Raw genomic sequence first — 26,676 nt, forward strand, 5'->3', positions numbered from 1 at the left:
TCTTCTGAAATATTGGTAACCCAGTAACCTTGTTTTAACCCTTAAAGTGCTGCCCGTTGGAATTTCACTTTCAGTTATGTTCTAATCGCAACATTCGGCTGTTTACCTCACTGTAGCCGCGGGCGACAGGAACTGTACCCTAAGCACGCGACAACAACTAACCTTGGGACTGGAACTAGTTATCTGGAGCAGGGACGCCGAAATGGGCCACGGGCGCTTCGTAGCCGTAGTACTCAACCGCTGAGCTGTTATTACTGAATGATCAGTTGTGGTGGAGACAGCGAACTGACAACCCGAGCAGGTATACTGTAGGATGTTCCCTCAGGTAGGTGGACAGTGTACCGTCTCTATACGGAAGCTGTCTCTGTAATTATGAAGGTGAATGAACTGTGAGAAGGAAGTCGTGTGGAAGATCTCCGACGATGTGTTATTATATATATCTGTTCTGTCTTTTTCTTTACTTGAATAAGTGTTGTGTTAGACCACTTAGAGTTATGTAACTAACAACGTTGTATGATAAAAATGCGAATGTATAAATGCGAGATAGATTAGTAGTAGTACAGCGGGAGTTGCCCCTTCCCACCCTCGTTTGTGATCTTCGAATTTTTCTTACGGTTTTTACGAAAGTACGAGGTGATTGTTTCGAAACGGTACCTTTCGCGATGCTGCGTTTCTTCAGTCAGTGTTACAAATATACGAATGTTTAACAAAATTAACGGTAAAAACATTGTGGTTATTATTGAAACACATTGTTACCCGCTCCTTGAAGATTACAATCATGTAATTTTTCCGGCCTAAGCTTCTTAACTGAACGACAGTTTTCTGGGATCCCTGCCAGAAAGTAACACGTCCAAACCCTTATTACAACACGTCGGATTTCACTTTTTGATGAACCGCCTTTGTAATTCTAGTTACAGGGCTGGCCTACGTAGGAAACATCTATGCTTTCCACCCCCGTTCATGTTTTCTATCCTGTCAAGCCGTGAGCGAATACAAGACGTCTTGCGAAGTAGTCTACGATAAACGCATGGTTTACATGTACTGATCAAAATTTTTACATAAAGTTTAATTAACACACTTATTCCTTTGATAGCAGCGATGAAATAAACGCCTTTCTTTCTCCACAATGTAAGTAGAAACTGTTAAAAACCAATTATTTAGTTACTTTAGCACATATTGGTGCATAGAAGTCGTTTTAAAACCAGAAATAAACGACCTTACAACAAACATCAAGTTGTTATGTTTCGCTTTAAAGGTTCCTGAAGAGCGTGCCACGAGAATACCAACCTGAAAAAAGTGATAAAGCTAAACGTTGAGTGTCCAGTTAAAGAGAAATAACAATTTGATGTTGTAAGGTCGTTTATTTATACTGTTGAAAGGTGTTAGGATAATTATATATCGAGAACGTAGTTCGTGCTCATGGTGTTGTCATTGGCTTTTTCAAGAAATTAACACGATACTATTATAAGACAAAACAAAACCGTCTAGTGGCGAGTTGTCATGGTTAATAAATGTTTAAACTACACAGTTGGTTTAAAGAAAGCTCTGAGCTCCAGAAGACGTGTCATTCATGCACATGTAGTGTATGACAACTATTAACGCCCGGCATGATAAGGTGGGTTAAGGGATTCGAACCCGAACTCTAAGATTATAATCCAACGTAATAATAATGGGAGCGTTATAATGTGACGGTCAATTCCACTATTCGTTGGTAAAAGAGTAGCCCAAGTGTTGGCAGTGGCCGGTGTTGACTAGCTGCCTTTCCTCTAGTCTTACACGGCTAAATTAGGGATGGCTAGTGCAGAGAGTCTTCATGTAACTTTGCGCGAAATTCAAAAACAAAACAAACACAACTATTCACACATATTAGCCCACCTTACCAGGCGTAGTAGACTCTTCTGAAGGAGACTGGGCACTGATACACCTTTTCCTTCTGTGAATAATCGAGAGTACAGATAAAAATGCAGGTTTATAGAACTGAAGTAATTAAGCTATCGAGTAATAAGTAAATTCCAGGTTTGGTTCTCACTGAGGTTAATTTATTCCCTGTTGCTGGTTGTTCGGTGATGTATTTCCATTTGTTTTTACCCCTGCGGTGACTCTGATGTAAGTTTAGTGACTGAAAAGTTAAAAACTTGGTTTTTATACTCTCGGCTGGCAGACCACATATAGCCCATTGTGTGCATGTGTGTTTTCAACAACAAATAGACAAACTACTCGATATCTAGATATTTAGACTCGTTATGTGTCATTTAGCGTTATCTTGTGAATATTTAGTTCTATAACGTTAAAGGTGAAGATGATATGGTTTTAAAGAACAAGTGATTAACAAGGGTAAGTGCACGAGATTTTTCAGCGTCGGAGATATTAATTGAAAAGAAGAAAGTCAAACATTTAATTAATTGCTAATTAGTTCGTTTATTGGATCTTGCCTTATAATATACCGGTGTCGGAAAGACGTTAAAACTGGGGAGCAGCTAAACAAACAGAAAAAGAAACAACTATGGAAACCTTCTGTTCCAGTCAAACACGATAACTGGTACCTCAGGAAGCGTCTAGTGCAGATAGCCCTCGTGTAGCTTTGCGCGAGATTCAAAAACAAACAGCAAACGCCTAAACAAATTCTCAGATGTCCATCGCCAGGTCACATACTGTCCGACTTCACAAACGTGTAAAGTTAGAGCAACCTTCAATTACATATTGTTAAAAGTTGTATTCGAACTTTCTTTAGCTGTTCAAAGTGGGGGAGAGGGCATTTTTAAAGAGTCGGTGGGCAATGCTCTCTTGCTACCCCCTTCCCCGATCCCAGGCGCCTACATCATAAAAATCATAAAAGTAGTGCTAGAGTTGAAGATGTAGGGTTAAAGGGTACAGAAGAATTAAACTCGATCTGCTATTGGTTGACATGGTAACATTTTAACGTAAAACATCTTCTAACTTACGGGTCGGCTACCCAAACACAAAGATACTTTATTTCTTAATTCGCAAGACCCTAAGATTTAAGATGCGTGTAACCCCTGCTTCACTAACTGGACAGCGAGAGGAATAAAGAGTATTTAGAAAAAACACACACAATAACAAGCTGATAGGTCACGTCATTTACTTCTTAAAGCAAACGTTCGTACAGGTTTTCTTATCCTACATAGAAATTTATTACATAAAAGAAATTATTCATGCACCGTATTTTACGCCTTGTAATACGCACTTTTGCTTTAAAAGTATTGTAAAATCCCCATACGTCTTCCATGACAAAAGTGATGGTTAAGACAAGAGGTTAGCTTAGGGTCAACTCAAACGGCCTCTCACAGATATCGTAATCTTATTACTTATCAGTTACAAGTATTTTCAATAACATAAAACATTCAATTTAACTAATATTGTCAAAATACTGTAAAGACTATGATTTATTTAATTGTATTTACTCAGTAGGTAGAAAAAAGTCAAGGTGTTGGCTACTGAGTCAAAATAATTTTTTCTTAGAATTGTCTTTCCAAAATTAGGATAAGTCTTCCACAGTGTAGCGTCTTACAAGGCGTAAAATACGGTGTATATACCTATATATTTATATATAGAGCTATTTATCGCGGGGTTCATGGTATTCATGACGTCATAAATAAAATGTCTACAATATTGTATGTTTCTGCTCACCATAAATGTTCAAATGTTCATTACACCATAAAATAAACAATATATACTATTTTGTGTATCATAGTAGTTCATAGTGCTCATTCGACATTATGTAACAGGATACAGTATGTACGATATTGTGTGTATATGTTCATCACAGGATATGCTATATATCATGTTTTATGTGATTGTTCGATTATGTTTGGGGTAATTGTTAACCGTTAAGGTTTCTTCATGATGTTACAAAAACACGTAGGTTCAAGAAGTATTGATATAAATGATTAAAAACCCTATAACCCATGCGCTTTCGAAAAGTTGTCATTTCTTCTTCCATATTTGCCTCTGAAGAAGAAAGGCCCACCTTTCGGAAGCTCCAGGGTTATAGGGTTTTTATTCATTCTGTTAATATTTATGGTATCTCTTATATTACTGGACATATTATATGGTGTTATTATATTATATTTGGTATAATTCTCCTTGAGTTAACATATTACTGAGTGATCTATATATCATATTGTGTTGTGTGTTTATGCTTCGTAAAGGTTCCTTTTTCTGATTGTATTTGCTTTGTTTGTTTGTTCATAACTCCGCGCAAAGTTACACGAGGATTTCTGCGCTAGCCGTCCCTAATTTTGCAATGTAAGACTAGAGGGAAGGCAGCTAGTCATCACCATCCACCGCCAACTCTTGGGCTACTCTTTTACAAACGAATAGTGGGATTGACCGTCAAATTAAAATGCCTCCACAGCTGAAAGGGCGAGCATGTTTGGTGTGACGGGGATTCGAACTCGCCACCCTCGGATTACGAGTCAAGTGCCTTTACCACCTGACCATGCCGGGCCCAAAAAGAAACGATACTTGTTCCTTTTGGTTGAAGCAACGACTGTGCAAGTGTGAGAATACATTAAAATTCGATAGGATGGGAAGAAATCTACAAAGGGGCGATATGTTTGTAATAACTGGTTGAGCCACCAGAGGGATATTTTTGAAAGAAGTTACAATTGGGGTGGGGTTAGGGAATTGGAGCCTGAGAGGTACCTTTTTGATGATATATCAGCCTGTTTTTATAACTACAAAAATATGTTTTATATACACAGGTATGCAGTTTATGGAGTAAGGTTGGACACCTGACCTTACCTATCGATATATGAAATACATGGCCAGGTGGTTAAGGCACTCGACTAGTAATCCGAAGATCGTGGGTTCGAATCCCCGTCGCATCAAACATGCTCGCCCTTTCAGCCGTGGGGGCGTTATAATGTGACGGTCAATCCCACTATTCGTTGGTAAAAGAATAGCCCAAGAGTTGGAGATGGGTGATGATGACTAGCCGCCTTCTTACTAACCTATCACTGCTAAATTAGGGACGGGTAGCGCAGATAGCTCTCGTGTAGCTTTGTGAGAAATCCATACCAAAACAATCAATTCTGGAATAACGTAAAAGTTTGGAATTCTACATTGTTTAAACACCAACTACTCTCCCCTTCCCCCAAGACATACACACATACTTTTCTGCTTCTTCATTACCTTGTAATATTATGCTAACACATGTGGTGTTACATTCACATGTGTGCGAAATTCTTTCTATTTTTGGTTGTTTTTTATTTATTTTTTAACAGCAAGGAATACGTCTTAAATGCTATGCAGAAGAATTCATATTCGTATAAGAACGTTTTCGAACATTTATTCGAGCAAGGGAGCGTATAAAAATATTTTTCCACAGTCGCTTCATTTAATGGAAACGCAACAAATTAAACTAAAGGTAAATTATCGTACAAATATATTAACTGGATTTGTGTATCTGTGTGAATATACTAATCAGGGAAGTCTAAAAATTTGTTTCTTTATCTAATCAAATGCTGAAATAACTACCTGTAAGTTTGTGTGCATGTCAGTAGTGTAGTTATAAAAAAAGTGAGTTTAAAAAGAATTAATTTGAAGGAGTTGGGCGGTTTCGCAATTAATTAAGTGCCCCCCCCCAATGACACAGCGGCATGTCTGTGAATTTACAACGCTAGAAACAGCGTTTCGATCCCCATGGTGGGCATAACCCCCCAATGACACAGCGGAATGTCTGTGGATTTACAACGCTATGTAACGAGTTTCGATACCCGTGGTGAGCAGAAAACAGATGGCCCTTTATGTAGCTTTGGGCTTAACTGCAAATAAACACACAAGTTAATTAAAAAGTATATAATATTAAGTGGATAATTTCAGGTAGGTGTATTTAGATAATTTATTACGTCATCAGCTTCGTCACATTTATCTATAAAAATGCTTCTAAAGCAGTGGGGCGCCAACCTTTTATAACGTCTCCTTTTTAAACACGTTTTTTTGCCTCTCCCCCGCCTCCTGTTAAACTTATTTGTATATATATCATACCTGGAATTACTTACTACTTCTTAAATAGTCGTAATATCTGTAAGGTAGTTTTGAAACTAATATAATCATAAATTTTACTTTCAAATATATTTTATGTGCATATATACTCAAAGAAGCGCGCCCCCTACCCATTCTCTACCACTCCTACCTGAGAGCATGCCTTACACTTATACGTATAGAGTATATACGTGCCACATCAGGTATCCCTTTCACCAATAAGAACTCATAACTGTTTTAGTGGTGGCGAAATTATTCATATAAAATTAAGGTACTCACCCAGCTCAGGACTGTATTATCAGTATTTAAAACAGTCGATATGACTATCCCATCTATGAGTCTAGCTCTGACTGTCGTGCTTGTAAGGAACTCGCCCAGCTCAGGACTGCATTGTCGGTATTTAAAACAGCCCCCAGGACTATTCCATCTGTGGGTCTAGCTCAGACTGTCGTGCTTATAAGGTGCTCACCCAGCTCAGGACTGTATTATCGGTATTTAAAACAGCCGATATGACTATGTCATCTATGGGTCTAGTCGTGTTTGTAAGGTACTCACCCAGAACAGAATTATACTGTCGGTATTGAAAACAGCCCCATGGCTATTCCAGCTGTGGTTCGAGCTCCAGTTTTCTTTGTTCATTAACTAGTTATTTTCCGAGATATTTCAGAATTACTGGCAGATTTATGTCTGGATCAACTTGTAACAGATAGAATTCGTCTCAGTCTTCTGAGGCTAACATTAATCTCAAGACAAATTAAGAACAATTTCCAATATTAACGGGATTCATTTATTATTCTGTTCAATATTACAGAAATGTTACTGCTAAGTTTAAAAAGAAAAGAATTAACATACTTTCTCAGTGACAGAAAATTGATAGAAGTGTTAGAAACACCCAGCCACAGCATGAATGAACACAGGTACAAGTTACAACAAATATTGACTTACAAACACACTACAGCTACACAGTATAGTACACCAGAAGTTCACCGGGCCATTTTCCGATGGCTCAGCGGTATGTTTACAGACTTACACTGCTTAAAGTCAGAGCTTTGATTCTGCTGGTGGATATAATGTAAATAGCTCACTAGGAAGACAATAACGGAAAGTCTCGGGTGTCGCCAGATGTCTTTATTCAGTGTATAAACATCGTCAGAAGATCCACGATTTCTTACTAGTTATATGTACTCGATATACCACAGCTCATATTACACGAGTGAACGGAGAGAGAGAAATGATTATCATATCTCAAACACTGATGTCCAACGATTCAAGGAACACATCTTTTCTACTATAAGTGTGGTAAACTTATGAAAAATATTATTAGGCGTTCCCCTCGACTATTTCAGACATTGAGCGTGAGCGAATTCAATTGTTTTCTTGTTTTTCAAAATGTTCCTTCGGTTCTTCGAATTACGTTTGCGCGTGGTTTGCTGCGAACCGTAGGTCGCCACGGTAACATTTTGCGCAGGTTATGAGGGAAAAAACTTATTTCAACGTCTTCTTGTATTCAAATTAGTTAGAAAGTGGGGAACATTTTTACGAAAAGGGGTATATACGTTCCACTGAAATTAAGGTCACGTACGTGTTGTTCAAAATATCATTACCAGCAGACGAGTTAAACAAGGTCCATGTTTCGCTGACTGAAGTAGAAAGTCTCGTTACAGAGTTCAGTTGGTTTGAACATGTTTGTTGAGAATCACATGTCATCAGGCCTCAAAGAGGCTTATTTCTAGACACCACCCAAATCTAGATATTTTTCTGACATTATTTGAAATAACTGTATCGTAAATATACGGTTTCTTTAATTTTTTTTAACCACCAAAGTAAAAGGAATATTTTGAATTTTATAGGGTTTTACGTCGTCTTATTTAATTTGTTCTAACGACCATAACAAACATACGACAGATTGAATTACTGCTACGGTTTCAATTCGTGCTCGTATTCTCCTGTTGCACGTCCCTGAGGTAGCCAAACGTAGGCTTAGCACTAGGAATTTATTTAGTGTACTTGTATTGATAACAACTTTATTCGAACTTATTTTTATCATCAAATTTCAAATGTATGTGTGCATGTGTACGATACGTATGCATGCATGTGTGTGTGTTTATATATATTTAATGGGTTTTATAAATATATACAAAACAACTGTTTCTTTAATACCTTTCTGAGCCTCTTACTGGTGGGTCTTCAAATACTTTCAGCCAACGATCTATTTTTTTTTTCGTATTATTATCACACTAGCACCTAAAGCCAATATGAACATTATTTGTGAAGTACGAACATTCGTTTTTTACGAGATTTTATCTGTCTTTTTATTTCTTTAATTTTGTTGTTGGTTCAAGAACTACAGCAGTTCCGTGATGTAAATTCTAACAGAGCAAGCAACTTTGTTTAATTATTTTAAAAAGTTAGTTAAGTAGTACTGACCAAGCGTGTTAAGGCGTTCGACTCGTAATCCGAGGGTCGCGGGTTCAAATCCCAGTCGCACCAAACATGCTCGCCCTTTCAGCCGTGGAGGCGTTATAATGTGACAGTTAATCCCACTATTCGTTGGTAAAAGAGTAGCCCAAGAGTTGGCGATGGGTGGTGATGACTAGCTGCCTTCCCTTTAGTCTTACATTGCTTAATTAGGGACGGCTAACGCAGATAGCCCTCGAGTAGCTTTGCGCGGAATTTAAAACAAACAAACAAACAAACAAACAAACAAACAAACAATTACTGCCTTAATTCCGTTGTGGAAATCAAAAGTAGAACGCTCAACTTCAACTACAGTTTTTCCAAATCCTTTTCTTTATGATGTCCGCGTGTAACTGATGACGAAGACGTTTGTTTTAATGTAAAGCTACACAGTGGATTATCTGCGGGAATCGTACCTCAAAATTTGTGTTATAATCTCAAGTTCAAAAAATGTACTACCACGTCACATATTTACAAAAATGAAAGTATTGTTGGTAATAGAATATAAACTCATAAAAAGATGTACGTCTACTTAACTGTTGAACACAAACTCAAAGATCGCTTTCATCTGGTCCCATGTGTGTGTGTTTTCTTATAACAAAGTCACATCGGTATATCTGCTGAGTCCACCGATGGGAAAAAGTGGGTTATTGTACATCTTTTAGCTAAACATTATAACAGACAGAAAACTTTGTGTTCGGGAAACATCTCTAGTCCCATACCCTTTTGTTTGTACAACAAGAACTAAACCAAGATTCTGTACGTTAAGATATCTTTTGTTTGTACAACAAGAACTAAACCAAGATTCTGTACGTTAAGATATCTTTTGTTTGTACAACGAGAACTAAACCAACATTCTGTACGTTAAGATAACTTTTGTTTATACAACAAGAACTAAACCCAGTTTGTGTACACTACCATATATTTTGTTTGTACCACAATTCTAACCTATGTTCGTTAACGCGTTCTTTATCACGAACCGAACATAACAGAGTAAGAGAAAACACAAAGCTGCCTTTTATCCCATGTGCTAAGGCCGAGAGGAAATGTACTTCACCTACGGTGTATAGGACCATAGTCATTCATCATCTCGAGTGTTGGGATAAATAAAAACTGCAAGTCACTTAGCGATTTGTCATTCCACCTTCAAATACAAACAGCTAGGTGCGAATCTTTACACAAGAGCTTAGCTGAAGGTGTTTAATGAAACCCCTTAACTAAAAGAGTAAGAAAAGAAACTATTATACAAATAAGGAAGACTAAATCATCTAATAATTTACAGAGCAGCTAATAGCCAATAATTGCAGTCAAACATTAGTAATGTCTCACGAAGAGTTATAGTACTAACACTTTCTATATATTTCAAATATTATGTTTCTAGTAATTCTCGAAGGAATGCACAGCCAATGGTAACAAGATAGCCCTCGTGTAGCTTTGCGCGAAATTAAAAAACAAACAATGTTTTCAGTTGTATTTATAACAGTTTACACATTGTTTGTAATAGTGTGGTAATTCTAGGAAGTTAGATGATAAATACAATATATAACTAAGTAACTGTACGATTGAGGTATTGTCAATCTGTACAAGTTGTGGTATGACGTCTTGGGTCACGCAACCAATCAGCCACAAATACTTTTTACGTCCCGTTTGATCAGTTACTAGGTAATGAAGTAAAATCTTAAATAAACATATGTCTGAAGCTCACTTTTGTTTTCTTTCTTTCAGTTGTCTACTGTACTGTTCCACATCTTAACGTGGATCACCTCTTCATCGTGCCTTCCTGTCCATCCACCAGATGGCGCCTGGGGTACATATTCAAGGAGTTCCTATTACTATTCAGATTATTCTTTCCCAAAACCAACGGCACCAAAAAATCCATACCTTCCCAAACCGCAGAACTGTCCAGACACTGGACGTACAGTTTGTGAAAATGTTGCTCAATATCCCTCGTAAGTAACAACCTTTACGTTTGTAAAAAATAAAGATATGTTGGAAAACTGATTTGTATATCTGTATTTCACTGTTCGGATTCACTCTTTCAGAAAAGTTCTCACTTTCTAACTTCTCCTTGTTTTACACATACTAACAGTTAGAGCAGTCGTATAGGAAATATGTATTATTCTGTAAAGAAGTGATCTGTTCTGAAAGTTACACTATTTCTAATTCTTTCTCTCATTGTATTACAACAGCAACACTCACATAAGATTGAAAATTTTAAGGGGTGGGCAATAAATTAAATAGCTGAATGTTTTCTAAATGCTTAATAAAATAGTCGTTAAATCAGTTCAAATTAAACAGAGTTTATAGAAATTTTGTTTTTTATTAAATGATACAAAACAAGTTTATTATATATATAAAAGATAAAAAAAAAAGAATATGTGATAAACACCCCTAGATTTTATCAGGTAGGAGCAGGCCTTCCTGGCTATGGCTCTGAAAGCCCGGCGCTCTAGCTCGTACTTAAATTGCTTATAAAACGAGACCGAGTCGTCATAAGGTCACTGACTGGGCACGTGTTTATAATCTCACTTTTATGTCGCGCCATCTATGATATTTGAGGTATTTAAGCAAACAGTTAGCACGTTAAAAAGAAAGTTAACTCAACGTGAAGACTCATAAACAAGATCCAGTTTTTCAACAAGCTACTAATATGAAAAACGTGTATGACCAGCAGGAAATTTCTGTTGATAGCGTGTGTCCGTTAGGCGTCGCCAACAGATCATTAAGGAACTCATTTCATCACATGATTTCTAGGTTTTTTTAGAAAGTGATCTGTAAAGTCCAGACGAATGATTATTACATTGTCACCTAGTGTTGAATTATTAAAACAAAAATTGTAACAATACAACAAAATCAAAGGCCTTCAAGCTGCTTGTACATTCTTGATGACTAAACAGAAATTTGCTAAAAAAAAACATTTTACAAAAGAGGAGATGTGAAAACGTTCAGAGTGACAAAGCATGAATAGAGTATATAACATCAAATCATTGTGAACATTATTTTGAAACCCTGGCCACGAGAGTGATGTTGGAAAGCATATTTTTCAATGTAGTATATTCATTGCGAAGAATATCTTGAATAGATACGAAATGTTAACAAAAGTGACACAACTTTACGAGAAAGTGCATCTGTACATTTTTTTTTTTCACTGTTTTGATGTCATACATTACCTACAGTTTTTTTCATGTTACTGTCAGTTACTGAAGATAGTATTGGTGTATTTTTTGTTAGTTATTACATGTGGTTTGTGTAGTCTGATTGTCACTTGTTGCATCTAGTTTTTTCATATTACTGTCAGTTACTGTAGGTAGTTTTATTGTATTTCTGTTAATTATTAAATTTGTTTTGTGTTGTCTTATTGTCACTTGTTGCATGCAGTTTGTTCATATTACTATAAGCTACTATATGCTGTTCTTACTGTGTTTCTGTTAGTTATTACATATGGTTTTTACTGTCTTACTGTTACTTCGTGCAGTTTTTTCATATTAATGTCAGTTTTAATGTATTTCTATTAGTTATTACATGCCATTCTTACTCTAATTCTTTCAGTTATTACATATGTTTCTTACTGTCAGTTATTACATGTAAGTTTTGCATTTTTATTATGACTGATACGTATTATTATAACAGATACTTTCGTAACTATGGTTAATAAACAATATAATTGCTATGAAGGTTCCAGAGACGATACTAACTTTTTCAATAAAGCAAGTATTTAAATATTGTATATTATGTGATTTTTCTGTGAAAATAGCCTTAAGCTCGTGCTTTACGCATGTTTATATCACTTTCTATATCCGTATTTTAAGTGAACAAAAACTACGTTTCATGTGTTTCTGTCTTAACACAAGGTAATTTTCTAACCTTCCCCTATTGGTTCGTCCTTATTTTATATCTTTTGTTTAATATTGTGACAAATATGTCATATCGAGTTTTACTTTGATTTTTTTTTCGTCGAGCTGATATTTTTTGGATTTTATGGATTATAGTCCTTTTGCTACTGGATTTTTCACAAATGAAAAGTAATCATGGATACTGTTTAGTTGTAGAAACGTGTTATAATCTCACCACTTTTGTTCGAGATGGAAGTGTGATACTTTGAAGTACACTAATAATGTTACAGGTAAGACTAGTAACAGCAGTAACAGGACGACTGCTTGATATATTATTCAGAGTAAAACTGAATTACTTGCCTTCCTGAACTGAAAGAACAGGTTTTACACAAAGCATGCTATAAAATTACACAATAAGTATTTTTTTTCAATTAGACAAATATAAGTCAGCAGAAGGGGTGTACTGAACGAAAAACACCACCACCTTATAAATGAAGAGACTCCACATAGGTGGAATTCTTGGGAATATAAATTAACCAATATATACGTCACAATAATCTCATCTTTCCCAGAATTCACTAGTCATCCATACAAGTTGATCGTTCCCCAAGTTGTAATAGGACTAACACATCCTCCAAGTATTTCTAAATGTCTACAAACTTGACGTATCAAAGGAACGCAGATGGTAGTTCTCTAATGACACACGACTTAGGGGAATTCAAATAAACCAAAGTGAAAATAACTATTACAAATTTTAATTAAAACAACAATAACTTAGTGACATTTTTAAACAGTTCAGATAGTCACCTATAAACTAAAAAAAGAAAAAAAAGCGGTTGGCATGATTCGTGTGTTATTTAGTAAAATCAAACTTCTTTTTGATCTGATAAATATATTAAACTATTTCGCCAACTTAATTAAATAAACTTGAAGTACTTATTTTTACAGTGGTGTGCGAAACTTAAAAATATTTAGAATTTCGTCTTGGTATTTGAAGAAAGGTTACGGACTGTAAAGAATGGTAATGTTGTGAAGTTGGAAGAAAATCATATTGAATTACGACACGTTTATTTTCTCGTATGCTGCACGAGCAAATCACTATAACAACGCCTTACTATCTCTTGCACTGCAAGAAAGAAAATACTATAGCAATGCCTTACTACCTCTTGCAACTGCAATAGAAAAATCACTATAGCAATGCCTTACTACCTCTTGCAACTGCAATAGAAAAATCACTATAGCAACGCCTTACTACCTCTTACACTGCAAGAGTAAACTCACTATAGCAACGCCTTACTATCTCTTACACTGCAAGAGTAAACTCACTATAGCAACGCCTTACTATCTCTTGCACTGTAAGAGTAAACTCACTATAGCAACGCCTTACTATCTCTTACACTGCAAGAGTAAACTCACTATAGCAACGCCTTACTATCTCTTACACTGCTCACTATAGCAACGCCTTACTATCTCTTACACTGCAAGAGTAAACTCACTATAGCAACGCCTTACTATCTCTTGCACTGTAAGAGTAAACTCACTATAGCAACGCCTTACTATCTCTTGCACTGTAAGAGTAAACTCACTATAGCAACGCCTTACTATCTCTTGCACTGTAAGAGTAAACTCACTATAGCAATGCCTTACTATCTCTTACACTGCAAGAGTAAACTCACTATAGCAACGCCTTACTATCTCTTGCACTGTAAGAGTAAACTCACTATAGCAACGCCTTACTATCTCTTGCACTGTAAGAGTAAACTCACTATAGCAACGCCTTACTATCTCTTGCACTGTAAGAGTAAACTCACTATAGCAATGCCTTACTATCTCTTACACTGCAAGAGTAAACTCACTATAGCAACGCCTTACTATCTCTTACACTGCAAGAGTAAACTCACTATAGCAACGCCTTACTACCTCTTGCACTAAAGAGAAAAATCACTATAGCAATACCTTACTATCTCTGGCACCAAAGAGTGTGTTTTTATTATAGCAAAGCCACATCGGACTATCTGCTGAGTCCACCGAGGGGAATCGAACCCCTATGCACTAAAGAGAAAAAGTACTATAGCAACACATTTAATGTATCTTATACTGCAGGAGTCAAAGCAGCATAATAATACTTTTACTATCTTTTATACAACTCCGACATGGCCAGGTGATTGAAGCACTCGACTCGTAATCTGAGGGTCGCGGGTTCGAATCCCCGTCACCAAACATTCTCGCCTTCTCAGCCATGGGAGCGTTATAATGTTTACCACTATTCGTTGGTAAAAGAGTAGCCCAAGAGTTGGTGGAGGGTGGTGATGACTAGCTGCCTTCCCTCTAGTCTTACATTGTTAAATTAGGGACGACTAGCGCAGATAGCCCTCGTGTAGCTTTGCGCGAAATTCGGAAAAAACAATCTCTTACACTGCCATACTTATTAAGCGTGTATAAACCATATTTGAATACCAAATTTCAGTTTTCATTTATCGACAGTATAATTTTCTACTTCAAAATTTTAATACAAATTTTCTTGTGCTTGTATTACCTAATCATCATTATGGTTACTCAATTATAGTTGGCCTGGCATGGCCAAGCGTGTTAAGGCGTTCGACTCGTAATCCGATGGTTGCGGGTTCGAATCCCTATCACACCAAACATGCTCGCCCTTTTAGCCGTGGGGGTGTTATAATGTGACGGTCAATCCCATTATTCGTTGGTAAAAGAGTAGCCCAAGAGTTGGCGATGGGTGGTGATGACTAGCTGCCTTCCCTTTAGTCTTACACTGCTTAATTAGGGACGGCTAGCGCAGATAGCCCTCGAGTAGCTTTGCGCGAAATTCAAAACAAACAAACAATTACAGTTGGCCATTAAAGACCATTTATAAATAATTTTACCACGCAGAGCTCTGTTAGTTACTAAGTGGAGTACCCGCCCCCACTACGGAAGTTGTGTAAATTCATGATAAATGAAGGCTTATCTTATGACATGAAAAGTTGCTTCTCTTGTATGCAATTGTAAAAAAAACAAAAAAAAACACGCATATAAAACCACAAACTGAAATTCTATATGTACCCCGCATGGACCTATTAACCTCCATACCAATTTTGGTGAAGATCCACCCATATCCTACGAAGTAATTTCATGGACATACAACAGACAGTACTGTTATATTTATATAGATAAGTAGTTACATGGACATACTACGGACAGTACTGTTATATTTATATAGATAAGTAGTTACATGGATATACAACAGACAGTACTGTTATATTTATATAGATAAGTAGTTACATGGACATTATTATGTTATTAATTTATTATTATCGTCTCCTCAGTTATTATCGTCTACCTTGAAAATTCTCGGTCATTTATAATATATTTCACATATGTATAGTTAAATTATTATTTATATTTGTAGTGGGGTTTACATTGTATGATGCGAGTTTCATGTCTTTTGGCTAAGTCATTTGAGATAGTTTTGGTTTTTTTTCACTCACGTCTATTAGTTTTTACGTTCGTATATATAAACGAACATTGTAAAGACATTTTTTATGTTTGTATTTATGTATTTACTTATGTTACGATATTATTACTCACTTTTAGTGACCATATTTTTGGAGTCATAAACAAAGTAAAAACCCGTGGGTTTAACTTCAGTTCCGTTTTCTTCGACGAACGAGAAGGAGACACTGAACCTGCCATGGTTCTCGACATCCCAGAAGAACCCGAGAAACATGACGGTTATCTCATTTACCAGTCCTCTGTTCACTATGAGTACAGGAAGCCCACCCCGAGTTCCTGGCGGTATGGACCTCCTTCATACTCAAGACACACCCCAGTGACTCAGGCCCAGCTTCTGACCCAACTTCCTTATCACGCCCACCGGTAGGTGTCGCCTACTTACCTAAACGTTTTGTCGCTGATGGTAAGGTTGTTTCATTGCAATTAAGCACAAAACTACGTAAAAGGGTTGACATGATAAACCTCCCCCTAAGGGGCATAGCGGTATGTCTGTGGACTTACAACGATAAAAACCGGGTTTCGATATTTGTGGTGGGCAGAGCACGGATAGCCATTTATGTGGCTTTGTGTTAATTACAAACAACCAAAAAGACGTTATTAGAGGGCGGATGACGCCGTGAATGTCAAATATGGGTAAATCTTAAACTATGATATTTAAAGTTTTGGTGAAAAACTTGAAAATTCAATCTGTAGACATACAAGTTTATTACACTGAAGCTCTACAATCACTGAATTGTTGGAATTAGATGGTACTCAATATTCAGTTGCCTCATCAGAAACAAAGTGTCGAGATTGGAAGGTTCCGCACCATGGTTACCTTTCTTTAACATTGGTTGGATGTAATTAACCTTGGAAATGGTTCTGCTGCGACATCGTGTCGTGATATCTACGACGCTCATTTAGAATTAACGTAAAGGGAAGATTCAGAAAATAATAGGTAGCGCTGGATTTTAATTGTTTGTTTGTTTTTTGAATCTCGTGCAAAGCTACTCGAGGGCTATCTGTGCTAGCCGTCCCTAATTTAACAGTGTAAGACTAGAGGGAAGGCAACTAGTCATCACCACCGACCGCCAACTCTTGGGCTACTCTTTTACCAACGAATAGTGGGATTGACTGTAACATTATAACACCTTAACCTACCTGGCTATGCCGGGCCCCGCTGGCTTTTGAATCATCTTTTACTGAAGAGCAAAAAAAGAGGTAAAACCAAACTAACTGAAGGAATTCTACTTTGAATTGATTAAGTATTAATGAGGAGAACTAAGACGAAAGCTGAGGTTACGAATAAATTATATTTTGTTCCAGTAGCGAAAACACAAATATCACTAAAGTAAGGCTTCACATAAGTGACAAATATGGCTGACAACTTACAAAATAATACATGGTTAAACCGTGATAACCATAGCAACATATAAATATATATATGACAAGTGATTGCAGCGCCGTTTAATTTGGCTAAAAGATAAGATACAAGCTCAAGCCCGACCCCGACGATAATATTTGGTATAACTAGTTACCTTTGTTTGAATAGTAACATATACGTCATAAGAAACAAAAAGGTTAAAATGATCATTGTTATAACTAAAGGAAAATTTTTTTGTATGTCAAGACAGCTGGTATGGGTATTAAAATTTTTATTAAAATAAAGTATAGAACAACGTTTCGACCTGAAGATGACCTAAGATGGTCGAAATGTTGTTCTCTACTTTATTTAAAAAAAAAAATTGTAATACCCATGCCAGCCGTTTTAAGATACACTGTTGGCCAAAATCTTAAGGCCAATGAACATAAAGAAAAAAATATGCATTTTGCGTTGTTAGACTCAATAACTTATTTGAGTAAGCTTCGAAAGATGAAAATAAAAATAAAAAACTTTTTTAGCATTTAATAGGGAAAATGTGAAAAATATAAAATTAGCCAAAATACTAGCTGGTCAAAAGTTTAAGACCATACCAAAAAGAAGTCCTAAACAGGGTAGTAAATGCCCAACAAGAGGTCTAAGTAGTGAGTTGCACGGCCGTCATTGCGAATAACTTCAAACATTTGCTTTGGCATGGTCGATATAAGCGTTTGCAGAAGGCTGGCTGGAATGTTCTTCCAAGTGGGAAAGATGGCTTCACGAAATCATGCACTCTTTGGAATTGACGTCCATTTCTATAGACTTCCCTTGCCATCCATTCCCAAACATTTTCAATGGGGTTCAGTTCGGGCGAACACGCTGGATGGTCCAAAAGAATCACGTTATTCGCCATGAAAAAGTCCTTTGTCCTGCGGGCATTGTGGATTGCTGCGTTGTCCTGCTGAAAGATTCAGTCATTTCCACACAAGCGAGGGCCTTCAGTCAATAAAGATGCTCTCTCCAAAATGCCAATGTAGCTAGCTGCTGTTTGACGCCCCTGTATAATCTGAAGCTCCATTGTTCCATGGAAGGAGAAAGCACCCCAGATCTTGATGGAACCTCCTCCACTGTATCGTGTAGAAAATGTCTCCGGTGGGATATCCTTATCGTGCCAGTAACGTTGGAAGCCATCTGGACCATCCAGGTTAAATTTTTTCTCATCAGAAATCAAAACCTTCGTCCACTTTTCTACGTCCCACGTTTGGTGCTTCTCAGCAACGTTTAACCGAGCTGTTTCGTGGTGTGGAAGAAGGCGTGGCCTTTAAAGACGTTTACAGTTTTTAAAGCCTTTCTCTCGTAGATGCCGTCTTATTATTCTTGAGCTACATTCTTCGCCCGAAAGGGCCTTAATCTGGTTCGACGATCGACTGGTGTCTTACCGGACAACCCGTCGAATCCTCCTGCTCAACACCGGCGACATTTTCTTGGGCCGACCACTTGAAATTCTCGTTCCGTATCCCTCAGAGTCTTTTAAGAAATTTGCAACAGCAGTTTTACTACGCCCAATCTCACCAGCGATGGCACATGGAGAGAGACCTTGCTTTTGCAGCTCGACAATTCTGCCACATTCAAACTCTGTCAACTTTTTAGCCTTTGCCATGTTTTTTACCCAATGTAACACAGGAGATGTCAGTGAGAAATGTTGACAACGCTAATGCTTGAACACAAATGACCAAATTTATTTATGTGTTTACCGATTAACGTTCGTTTCACTATGGTCTTAAACTTTTGACCAGCTAGTATTTAGGCTAATTACATAGTATTCACATTTTCCCTATTAAATGCTAAAAAAGTTTTTTTTTTATTTTTAGTTTCCCTTTTCTTATTTTCATCTTTCGAAGCTCTACTCAAATAAGTGGTTGAGTCTAACAACGCAAAATGCATAGTTTTTCTTTATGTTCATTGACCTTAAGATTTTGGTCAGCAGTGTACATTTTTACTTCAAATGGATTTCTTGTCATCACGAAAACTGTTTTTTACTTAACCTCCAAGATGGCGCTCGTTACGTCTCAACATTTGGCCTCTTCATACCACACTGGTAAGTGGTTTGTTTGTTTGTTTGTTTTTGAATTTCGCACAAAGCTACTTGAGGGCTATCTGTACTAGCCGTCCCTAATTTAGCAGTGTAAGACTAGAGGGAAGGCAGCTAGTCATCACCACCCACCGCCAACTCTTGGGTTACTCTTTTACCAACGAATAGTAGGATTGACCGTAACATTATAACGCCCCATGGCTGAAAGGGCGAGCAAGTTTCGCGCGACGGGGATTCGAACCCGCGATCCTCAAATTACGAGTCGCACGCCTTAACACGCTTGACCATGCCGGGCCGCTAATAAGTGAAGTAACCATATTTTTTAAATTAACAATGAGTTTTTCAGGTCGTACATCTTTGTTGCTCTTATCAGTGGTTTACGTGAATTTTTAGTCTTACTTCCAGTTCAATACCTATCGCACTGACTTTCCAGAATGAAATACCGTTCTCCTGACAGAGTGAGACAACTCAGTTTCCGACATCAACTAAATATTGATGTTTTGTCTAAGATCCAGTCTTGGCTGTAAGTACATTTTAGGTTCGAGAACAAATTTCATGTTCTAGCTTATTTACAACACCAAACCGAGGCGTCGAAATAACAATATTTAAAGCATTTTGATCAAATAGTACGCCCCCAGTGGCTCAGCGGTATGTCTGCGGATTTACAACGCTAAAAACCGTGTTTATACCCGTGGTGGGCAGAGTACAGATAACCCATTGTGTAACTTTGTGCTTAATTCACAACAACAACAACATCAAATAGTAGAGTTGTTTTTAAGATTATTATTAGCATAATGCTAAAATGTGGATTAATACATCGAGTCTCTTCCATGTTGCTCAGTCGGGATGTTTAAAACGATAAATGCCTGATTTCGATAACTGCTATAGACAGAGTACAGATAGCTCATTTTGGAGTTTTGCACTTAACAACAAGCAGTCCAAATCCAAACAACAATCCGAGTATATTTAACAAATTGCCAAGAAACGTGAAGCACTTTGACCAAATAGTAAAGATATATTTCAAAATAATTGTTACTGGAAACAGCCGCGATTCGCAAAATAGTTACACTAGTTTTTATGCCTTTTGCATGAATTTCCCTTATTCTATTATTTTCACACACGACGTTTAAGCTATGCTATCTTGCATGTGTCAGGCTTTAGATCAATAAATCATTGTCAATTTTTGTAAAAATTATGTGTTTAGACAAACAAACTCACGTGTACGTAACTTTATTTAATAAAACTAAATGTAAAGCATATCATTTGTATTTAATGGAGTATACAGAGTACGAAACAGTTATGAATGTCTACAGTTTTACGAATTGAAATGAAGAAACTCCCAAAAATCGAACAATAAAACCTACACTAAAGAAGAATGAACTTAATTGTGTTTATAGTAGTCTATGAAATGAACCGAAGCTGAATTATTGCAAAATAAAGTTAATGTAAAGTTGTCGTGAAGGCTAACTTAGCTGAAATGTGTGAGTGCATGTTCACAAAGTGGGTAGAACAGTAACAAACCTAAAGGTCGAAACGTTGTTCTGTAGTTTATTTTAGTTTTAGTGCCAAACGTTGCTCTGTAGTTTATTTTAGTTTTAGTGCCAAACGTTGCTCTGTAGTTTATTTTAGTTTTAGTGCTCATACCAGCCGTCTTTAGAGTGTAATTTTACTTCAATTGGGTTTCTCGTCATCATAAAATTGGATAGGTCTAGTTACTTAAGGCCCGGCATGGCCAGATGGGTTAAGGTGTTCGACTCGTAATCTGAGGGTTGCGGGTTCGAATCCCCGTCGCACCAAACATGCTCGCCCTTTCAGCTAGGAGTGTTATAATGTTACGGTCAATCCCACTATTCGTTGGTAAAAGAGTAGCCTAAGAGCTTACAGTGAGTGGTGATGACTAGCCGCCTTCCCTCTAGTCTTACACTGCTAAATTAGGGACATCAAACGCAGAAAACCCTCGCGTAGTTTTGCGCGTAATTCCAAAACAAACAAATCTAATTACTTTATTCCTGATAACACCTGCCTGCGCATTTAAACTTCATAAAAGTTGTTTTGATTTTAATGATGGATTTTCCATAATTCAGCTTCGCGTATTTAGAAAATAACATTTTTTTCTATAACGTAAGGACTTTTTTACAAATCTGGATTTAAAAAATTCTTACTTAGATCGAATTCTTATTTAGTTTACCACAATGAATATTTTTATTATTATATTTATTAACAAAATAATACAAACAACCTGAAAAAAAGGAAAGAACATTGATATGAAACGAATATATATCCTTATTCGTTCTTACAACTCTTTAGAGGCACAGAGGCATGTCTGCGGACTTACAACGCTAAAACCAGGGTTTTGATACCTGTGGCGGGCACAGCACAGATAACCCATTGTGTAGCTTTATGTTTAATTCAAAACAATATCGTTCTGATCTTTTTTTGTGAACTTTTCATCTTTTCGTCGCAAAACTACGTGTTGTGGTCGTTAGGCCCAGCATGGCCAAGTGTGTTAAGGCGTTCGACTCGTAATCTGAGGATCGCGGGTTCGAATCCCGGTCGCACCAAACATGCTCGCCCTTTCAGCCGTGGGGGCGTTATAAAAGAGTAGCCCAAGAGTTGGCGGTGGGTGGTAATGACTAGCTGCCTTCCCTCTAGTCTTACACTGCTAAATTAGGGACGGCTAGCGCAGATAGCCTTCGTGTAGCTTTGCACGAAATTAAAAAAAACAAACAAAATACAATGTATTGCGTTATGACAATTTGTGAGAAACATTTTAGTGATGGATTCAGCATACGGAAATGACTGTAGAACGTATGAAAGTTTCAAGATAATAGAAGCATCACAGGCTTGTGTTTCTAATATGGCTTTCACAATTAAATAAACTTCTCTCGCTGATGATAAATCCAAGATCTGATTCCACGCATTGGACACAGCTAACAATAAATATTATACACGAACGTCAGAATACTTGAATCCGACAGTACCTATAGTTAATTAGAGCTTAATAAACTTATATTTAGCAGCGAAATAAAACTGTTGTCAATAATTATTGATACATGTTTTTGTGAAGTTGATTTTCTGATGTTTTCAGCCTTCCAGAATCTAAAAACTTATTATGAGGCAAGTACATGAGGCTGCCGGATTTCTAAACAACTAACGCAACTGACAAAAAGTGAACTCACTGAATTTTAGTTCCGCTCGGACACTTTGTTTATCCTGTCACATAAAGTAAAGCAGTCCAAAAGGTTTACATTTTTCAGTCACTATCTTAAAACACCCCATTTAGGGGCTCAGGAGACTTCAGCGAAATGCCTTTTTTCTTTGCAGTTACGAGTTCTCACATTATAGGGGCTCTGTATTAACGTTTAACATGAAAACTATCGAATGCCCTGGAAGTCCTGGCTATAGACAAAACGTCTGATCTTATAGGATGGAAACGTATCAGTGACGTATTGAGTTGACCGATGTGTTACTCACGTGATAATCAACTATGATGAAGAATTAGAAAGTTGGCAAAACTGGTCGCGTGAACATTTTTTTCATACTCGAAAATTACTTTATATATACACTTACTTCTTTAGTATGTACGTCAGGGTATTATACAATGTTGTTGTTGTTGATCTTTCCGTATGTACTTCAGAAGAGGCCTTGTTCGGCGGGAAGAGGACGAAGAGCCCGCTTGTGGAATTCGATCTACGTTCATCTCACCAAAGGCCGCGCTCAGTGACAAGGCAGAGTGGAAATTCATCGTTAATGTGGCGGAGCGCGATCCTCGTTTTAGGCAGGTCGTCAGGGTTGATATTTGCAGGTGTGAACCTCGTTAGTAACAAGTAGAACTCTGTTTGTAAAAACGTGTTTAATACATTTATCACACTTCTATATTTTCTTGGTATTTTTAAGCACCAGTTGCATTAACTTGTTCAAAAATAACTGCATACCACTAATATCATGATGTGACTGTAAAAAATAGTCAATATCATGGTGTTGTGACTGTTAAAAGTAGTCAATATCATGGTGTTGTGACTGTAAAAAATAGTCAATATCATGGTGTTGTGACTGTAAAAAATAGTCAATATCATGGTGTTGTGACTGTTAAAAGTAGTCAATATCATGGTGTAGTGACTGTAAAAAGTAGTTGATATCATGGTGTTGTGTCTGTTAAAAGTAGTCAATATCATGGTGTAGTGACTGTTAAAAGTAGTTGATATCATGGTGTTGTGTCTGTTAAAAGTAGTCAATATCATGGTGTGAATGTTAAAAGTAGTCAATATCATGGTGTTGTGACTGTTAAAAGTAGTCAATATCGTGGTGTTGTGACTGTTAAAAGTAGCCAATATCATGGTGTTGTGACTGTTAAAAGTAGTTGATATCATGGTGTTATGTCTGTTAAAAGTAGTCAATATCATGGTGTTGTGAATGTTAAAAGTAGTCAATATCATGGTGTTGTGAATGTTAAAAGTAGTCAATATCATGGTGTTGTGAATGTTAAAAGTAGTCAATATCATAGTGTTGTGTCTGTTAAAAGTAGTCAATATCATAGTGTTGTGTCTGTTAAAAGTAGTCAATATCATAGTGTTGTGTCTGTTAAAAGTATTCAATATCGTGGTGTTGTGACTGTTAAAAGTTGTTAATAGGTGTTGTGTCTGTTAAAATGAACAGTTATAGTGTTGTGTCTGTTAAAAGAGCCAATATCGTGGTGTTGTGACTGTTAAAAGTAGCCAATATCATGGTGTTGTGACTGTTAAAAGTAGTTGATATCATGGTGTTGTGAATGTTAAAAGTAGTCAATATCATGGTGTTGTGAATGTTAAAAGTAGTCAATATCATGGTGTTGTGAATGTTAAAAGTAGTCAATATCGTGGTGTTGTGACTGTTAAAAGTAGTCAATATCGTGGTGTTGATACTGTTAAAAGTAGTCAATATCATGGTGTTGTGACTGTTAAAAGTAGTCAATATCATAGTGTTGTGTCTGTTAAAAGTAGTCAATATCGTGGTGTTGTGTCTGTTAAAAGTAGTCAATATCTTGGTGTTGTGACTTAAAAGTAGTCAATATCGTGGTGTTGTGTCTATTAAAAGTTGTCAATATCGTGGTGTTGTGACTGTTAAAAGTAGTCAATATCGTGGTGTTGTGACTGTTAAAAGTTGTTAATAGGTGTTGTGTCTGTTAAAATGAACAGTTATAGTGTTGTGTCTGTTTAAATGAACAATGTTATAGTGTTGTGACTGTTAAAAAGAGCCAATATCGTGGTGTTGTGACTGTTAAAAGTAGTCAATACCATGGTGTTGTGACTGTTAAAATTAGTCAATATCGTGGTGTTGTGACTGTTAAAATTAGTCAATACCGTGGTGTTGTGACTGTTAAAAGTAGTCAATATCATGGTGTTGATACTGTTAAAAGTAGTCAATATCATGGTGTTGTGACTGTTAAAAGTAGTCAATATCATAGTGTTGTGTCTGTTAAAAGTAGTCAATATCTTGGTGTTGTGACTTAAAAGTAGTCAATATCATGGTGTTGTGTCTGTTAAAAGTAGTCAATATCTTGGTGTTGTGACTTAAAAGTAGTCAATATCATGGTGTTGTGTCTATTAAAAGTAGTCATTATCATAGTGTTGTGACTGTTAAAAGTTGTTAATAGGTGTTGTGTCGGTTAAAATGAAAATGTTATAGTGTTGTGACTGTTAAAAAAGAGCCAATATCATGGCGTGATGACTCTTAAAAGTAGTCAATATCATGGTGTTGTGTCTGTTAAAAGTAGTCAATATCATGGTGTTGTGTCTGTTAAAAGTAGTCAATATCGTGGTGTTGTGACTGTTAAAAGTAGTCAATATCATGGTGTTGTGTCTGTTAAAAGTAGTCAATATCATGGTGTTGTGTCTGTTAAAAGTAGTCAATATCGTGGTGTTGTGACTGTTAAAAGTAGTCAATATCGTGGTGTTGTGACTGTTAAAAGTAGTCAATATCGTGGTGTTGTGACTGTTAAAAGTAGTCAATATCGTGGTGTTGTGACTGTTAAAAGTAGTCAATATCGTGGTGTTGTGACTGTTAAAAGTAGTCAATATCGTGGTGTTGTGACTGTTAAAAGTAGTCAATATCATGGTGTTGTGACTTAAAAGTAGTCAATATCATGGTGTTGTGTCTGTTAAAAGTAGTCAATATCATGGTGTTGTGACTGTTAAAAGTTGTTAATAGGTGTTGTGTCTGTTAAAATGAACAGTTATAGTGTTGTGTCTGTTTAAATGAACAATGTTATAGTGTTGTGACTGTTAAAAAAGAGCCAATATCGTGGTGTTGTGACTGTTAAAAGTAGTCAATATCATGTTGTTGTGTCTGTTAAAAGTCGACAGTATCATTGTGTTGTGTCTTTTGTGTATTACATTGAATTTAGAAAATGTTTCTCAAAATAATGCGTTCTCCAAACAGTTCTTTTGTCCAGTCTACCTTACACAAGTTTAAAACTACATTACTTTCTCTGGTGCTGCCATGTACCAAATTATGACCGGTCTGCTGGTTACCTAAATATTCTTTACATGTTTTATATACGTGTGTACATCAGTTAGAGATCATATTCAACATGGAGTTTTGTATTGCAGCTCCCCTGATGAAGGTTGCTCTAGCCAGATCAACCTGCCCTTTGGTTACAGCAGTCGTTGTAAGCAAAAGTTCATCAAAAAGAAGCTCCTAGCTCTTGATGCTGACGGACAAGGAACCTCTGAAGAAAACTTTTTTGTTCCATCCTGCTGTGTTTGTAAAATTTTCAGAAATAACGAGAAGTAAGACTTTTGATGTACTGTTGATTAATCTAATGAAGTGTCCCCCAGTGTCCCTATGGACAGGGACTAGTCATTGCCTTACAGTATTGTCTGAAATGAGAGATACCTAATTATTTAGTTTCCTTCACGAAGCAAATGTTTTCCCCTCCTCTACCAACTAAACACACATCCCTTACATACGAAGACAAACCATGAACCCTCCTAGTTTCTTAATCTCCAGATCGCCAGAGAAAATTATACAAACCAACAACTTATCAATAACATCTTAAAGCTACGCTCAGTATCTGGAATTTTCTTCCTTATTGGATACTCAATCTATTGTCATCCACATCGGTTTGTGTTTAACAATATTAAACAAGTCACCGTTTCCCTTGTTAGTTTACTTTCTAGTATGAAATATTTCACATTTCCATCTACTGTCTTTATCGCTTCTTGTTTACTATCTTATTCAATGAATCTTCATGGATTGGTTCCTAGAACGACTCTAGTACACATAGGACTGAATCAAATGGTACAGCTGAGATATTAAACTCACAATCAAATCAAATCTTGGATGTAAGTCCAAGGTTTCGAGAGTCCGATAAAGGTACAGTTGTCCTTTTCGTTGAATTTTTAAGTATTTAATACGTACTGCACGTGCGTTGGCAAATAAAGTGTTTGTTGTACAAA

General features: G+C 36.7%; 1 protein-coding gene across 1 annotated transcript; it reads left to right on the forward strand.

The window, feature by feature from the left end:
• LOC143233573 (uncharacterized) lies at positions 1–26,676 on the forward strand. Its single transcript, XM_076469918.1, has 5 exons — positions 1–325; positions 10,189–10,412; positions 15,891–16,172; positions 22,878–23,045; positions 25,828–26,676. Exons 1-5 carry the CDS (start codon positions 314–316, stop codon positions 26,009–26,011), a joined length of 870 nt encoding a protein of 289 aa, XP_076326033.1. The 5' UTR covers positions 1–313; the 3' UTR covers positions 26,012–26,676.

The sequence above is a fragment of the Tachypleus tridentatus genome, chromosome 12 (assembly GCF_004210375.1).
Source record: "Tachypleus tridentatus isolate NWPU-2018 chromosome 12, ASM421037v1, whole genome shotgun sequence".
Lineage (NCBI taxonomy): Eukaryota > Metazoa > Arthropoda > Merostomata > Xiphosura > Limulidae > Tachypleus > Tachypleus tridentatus.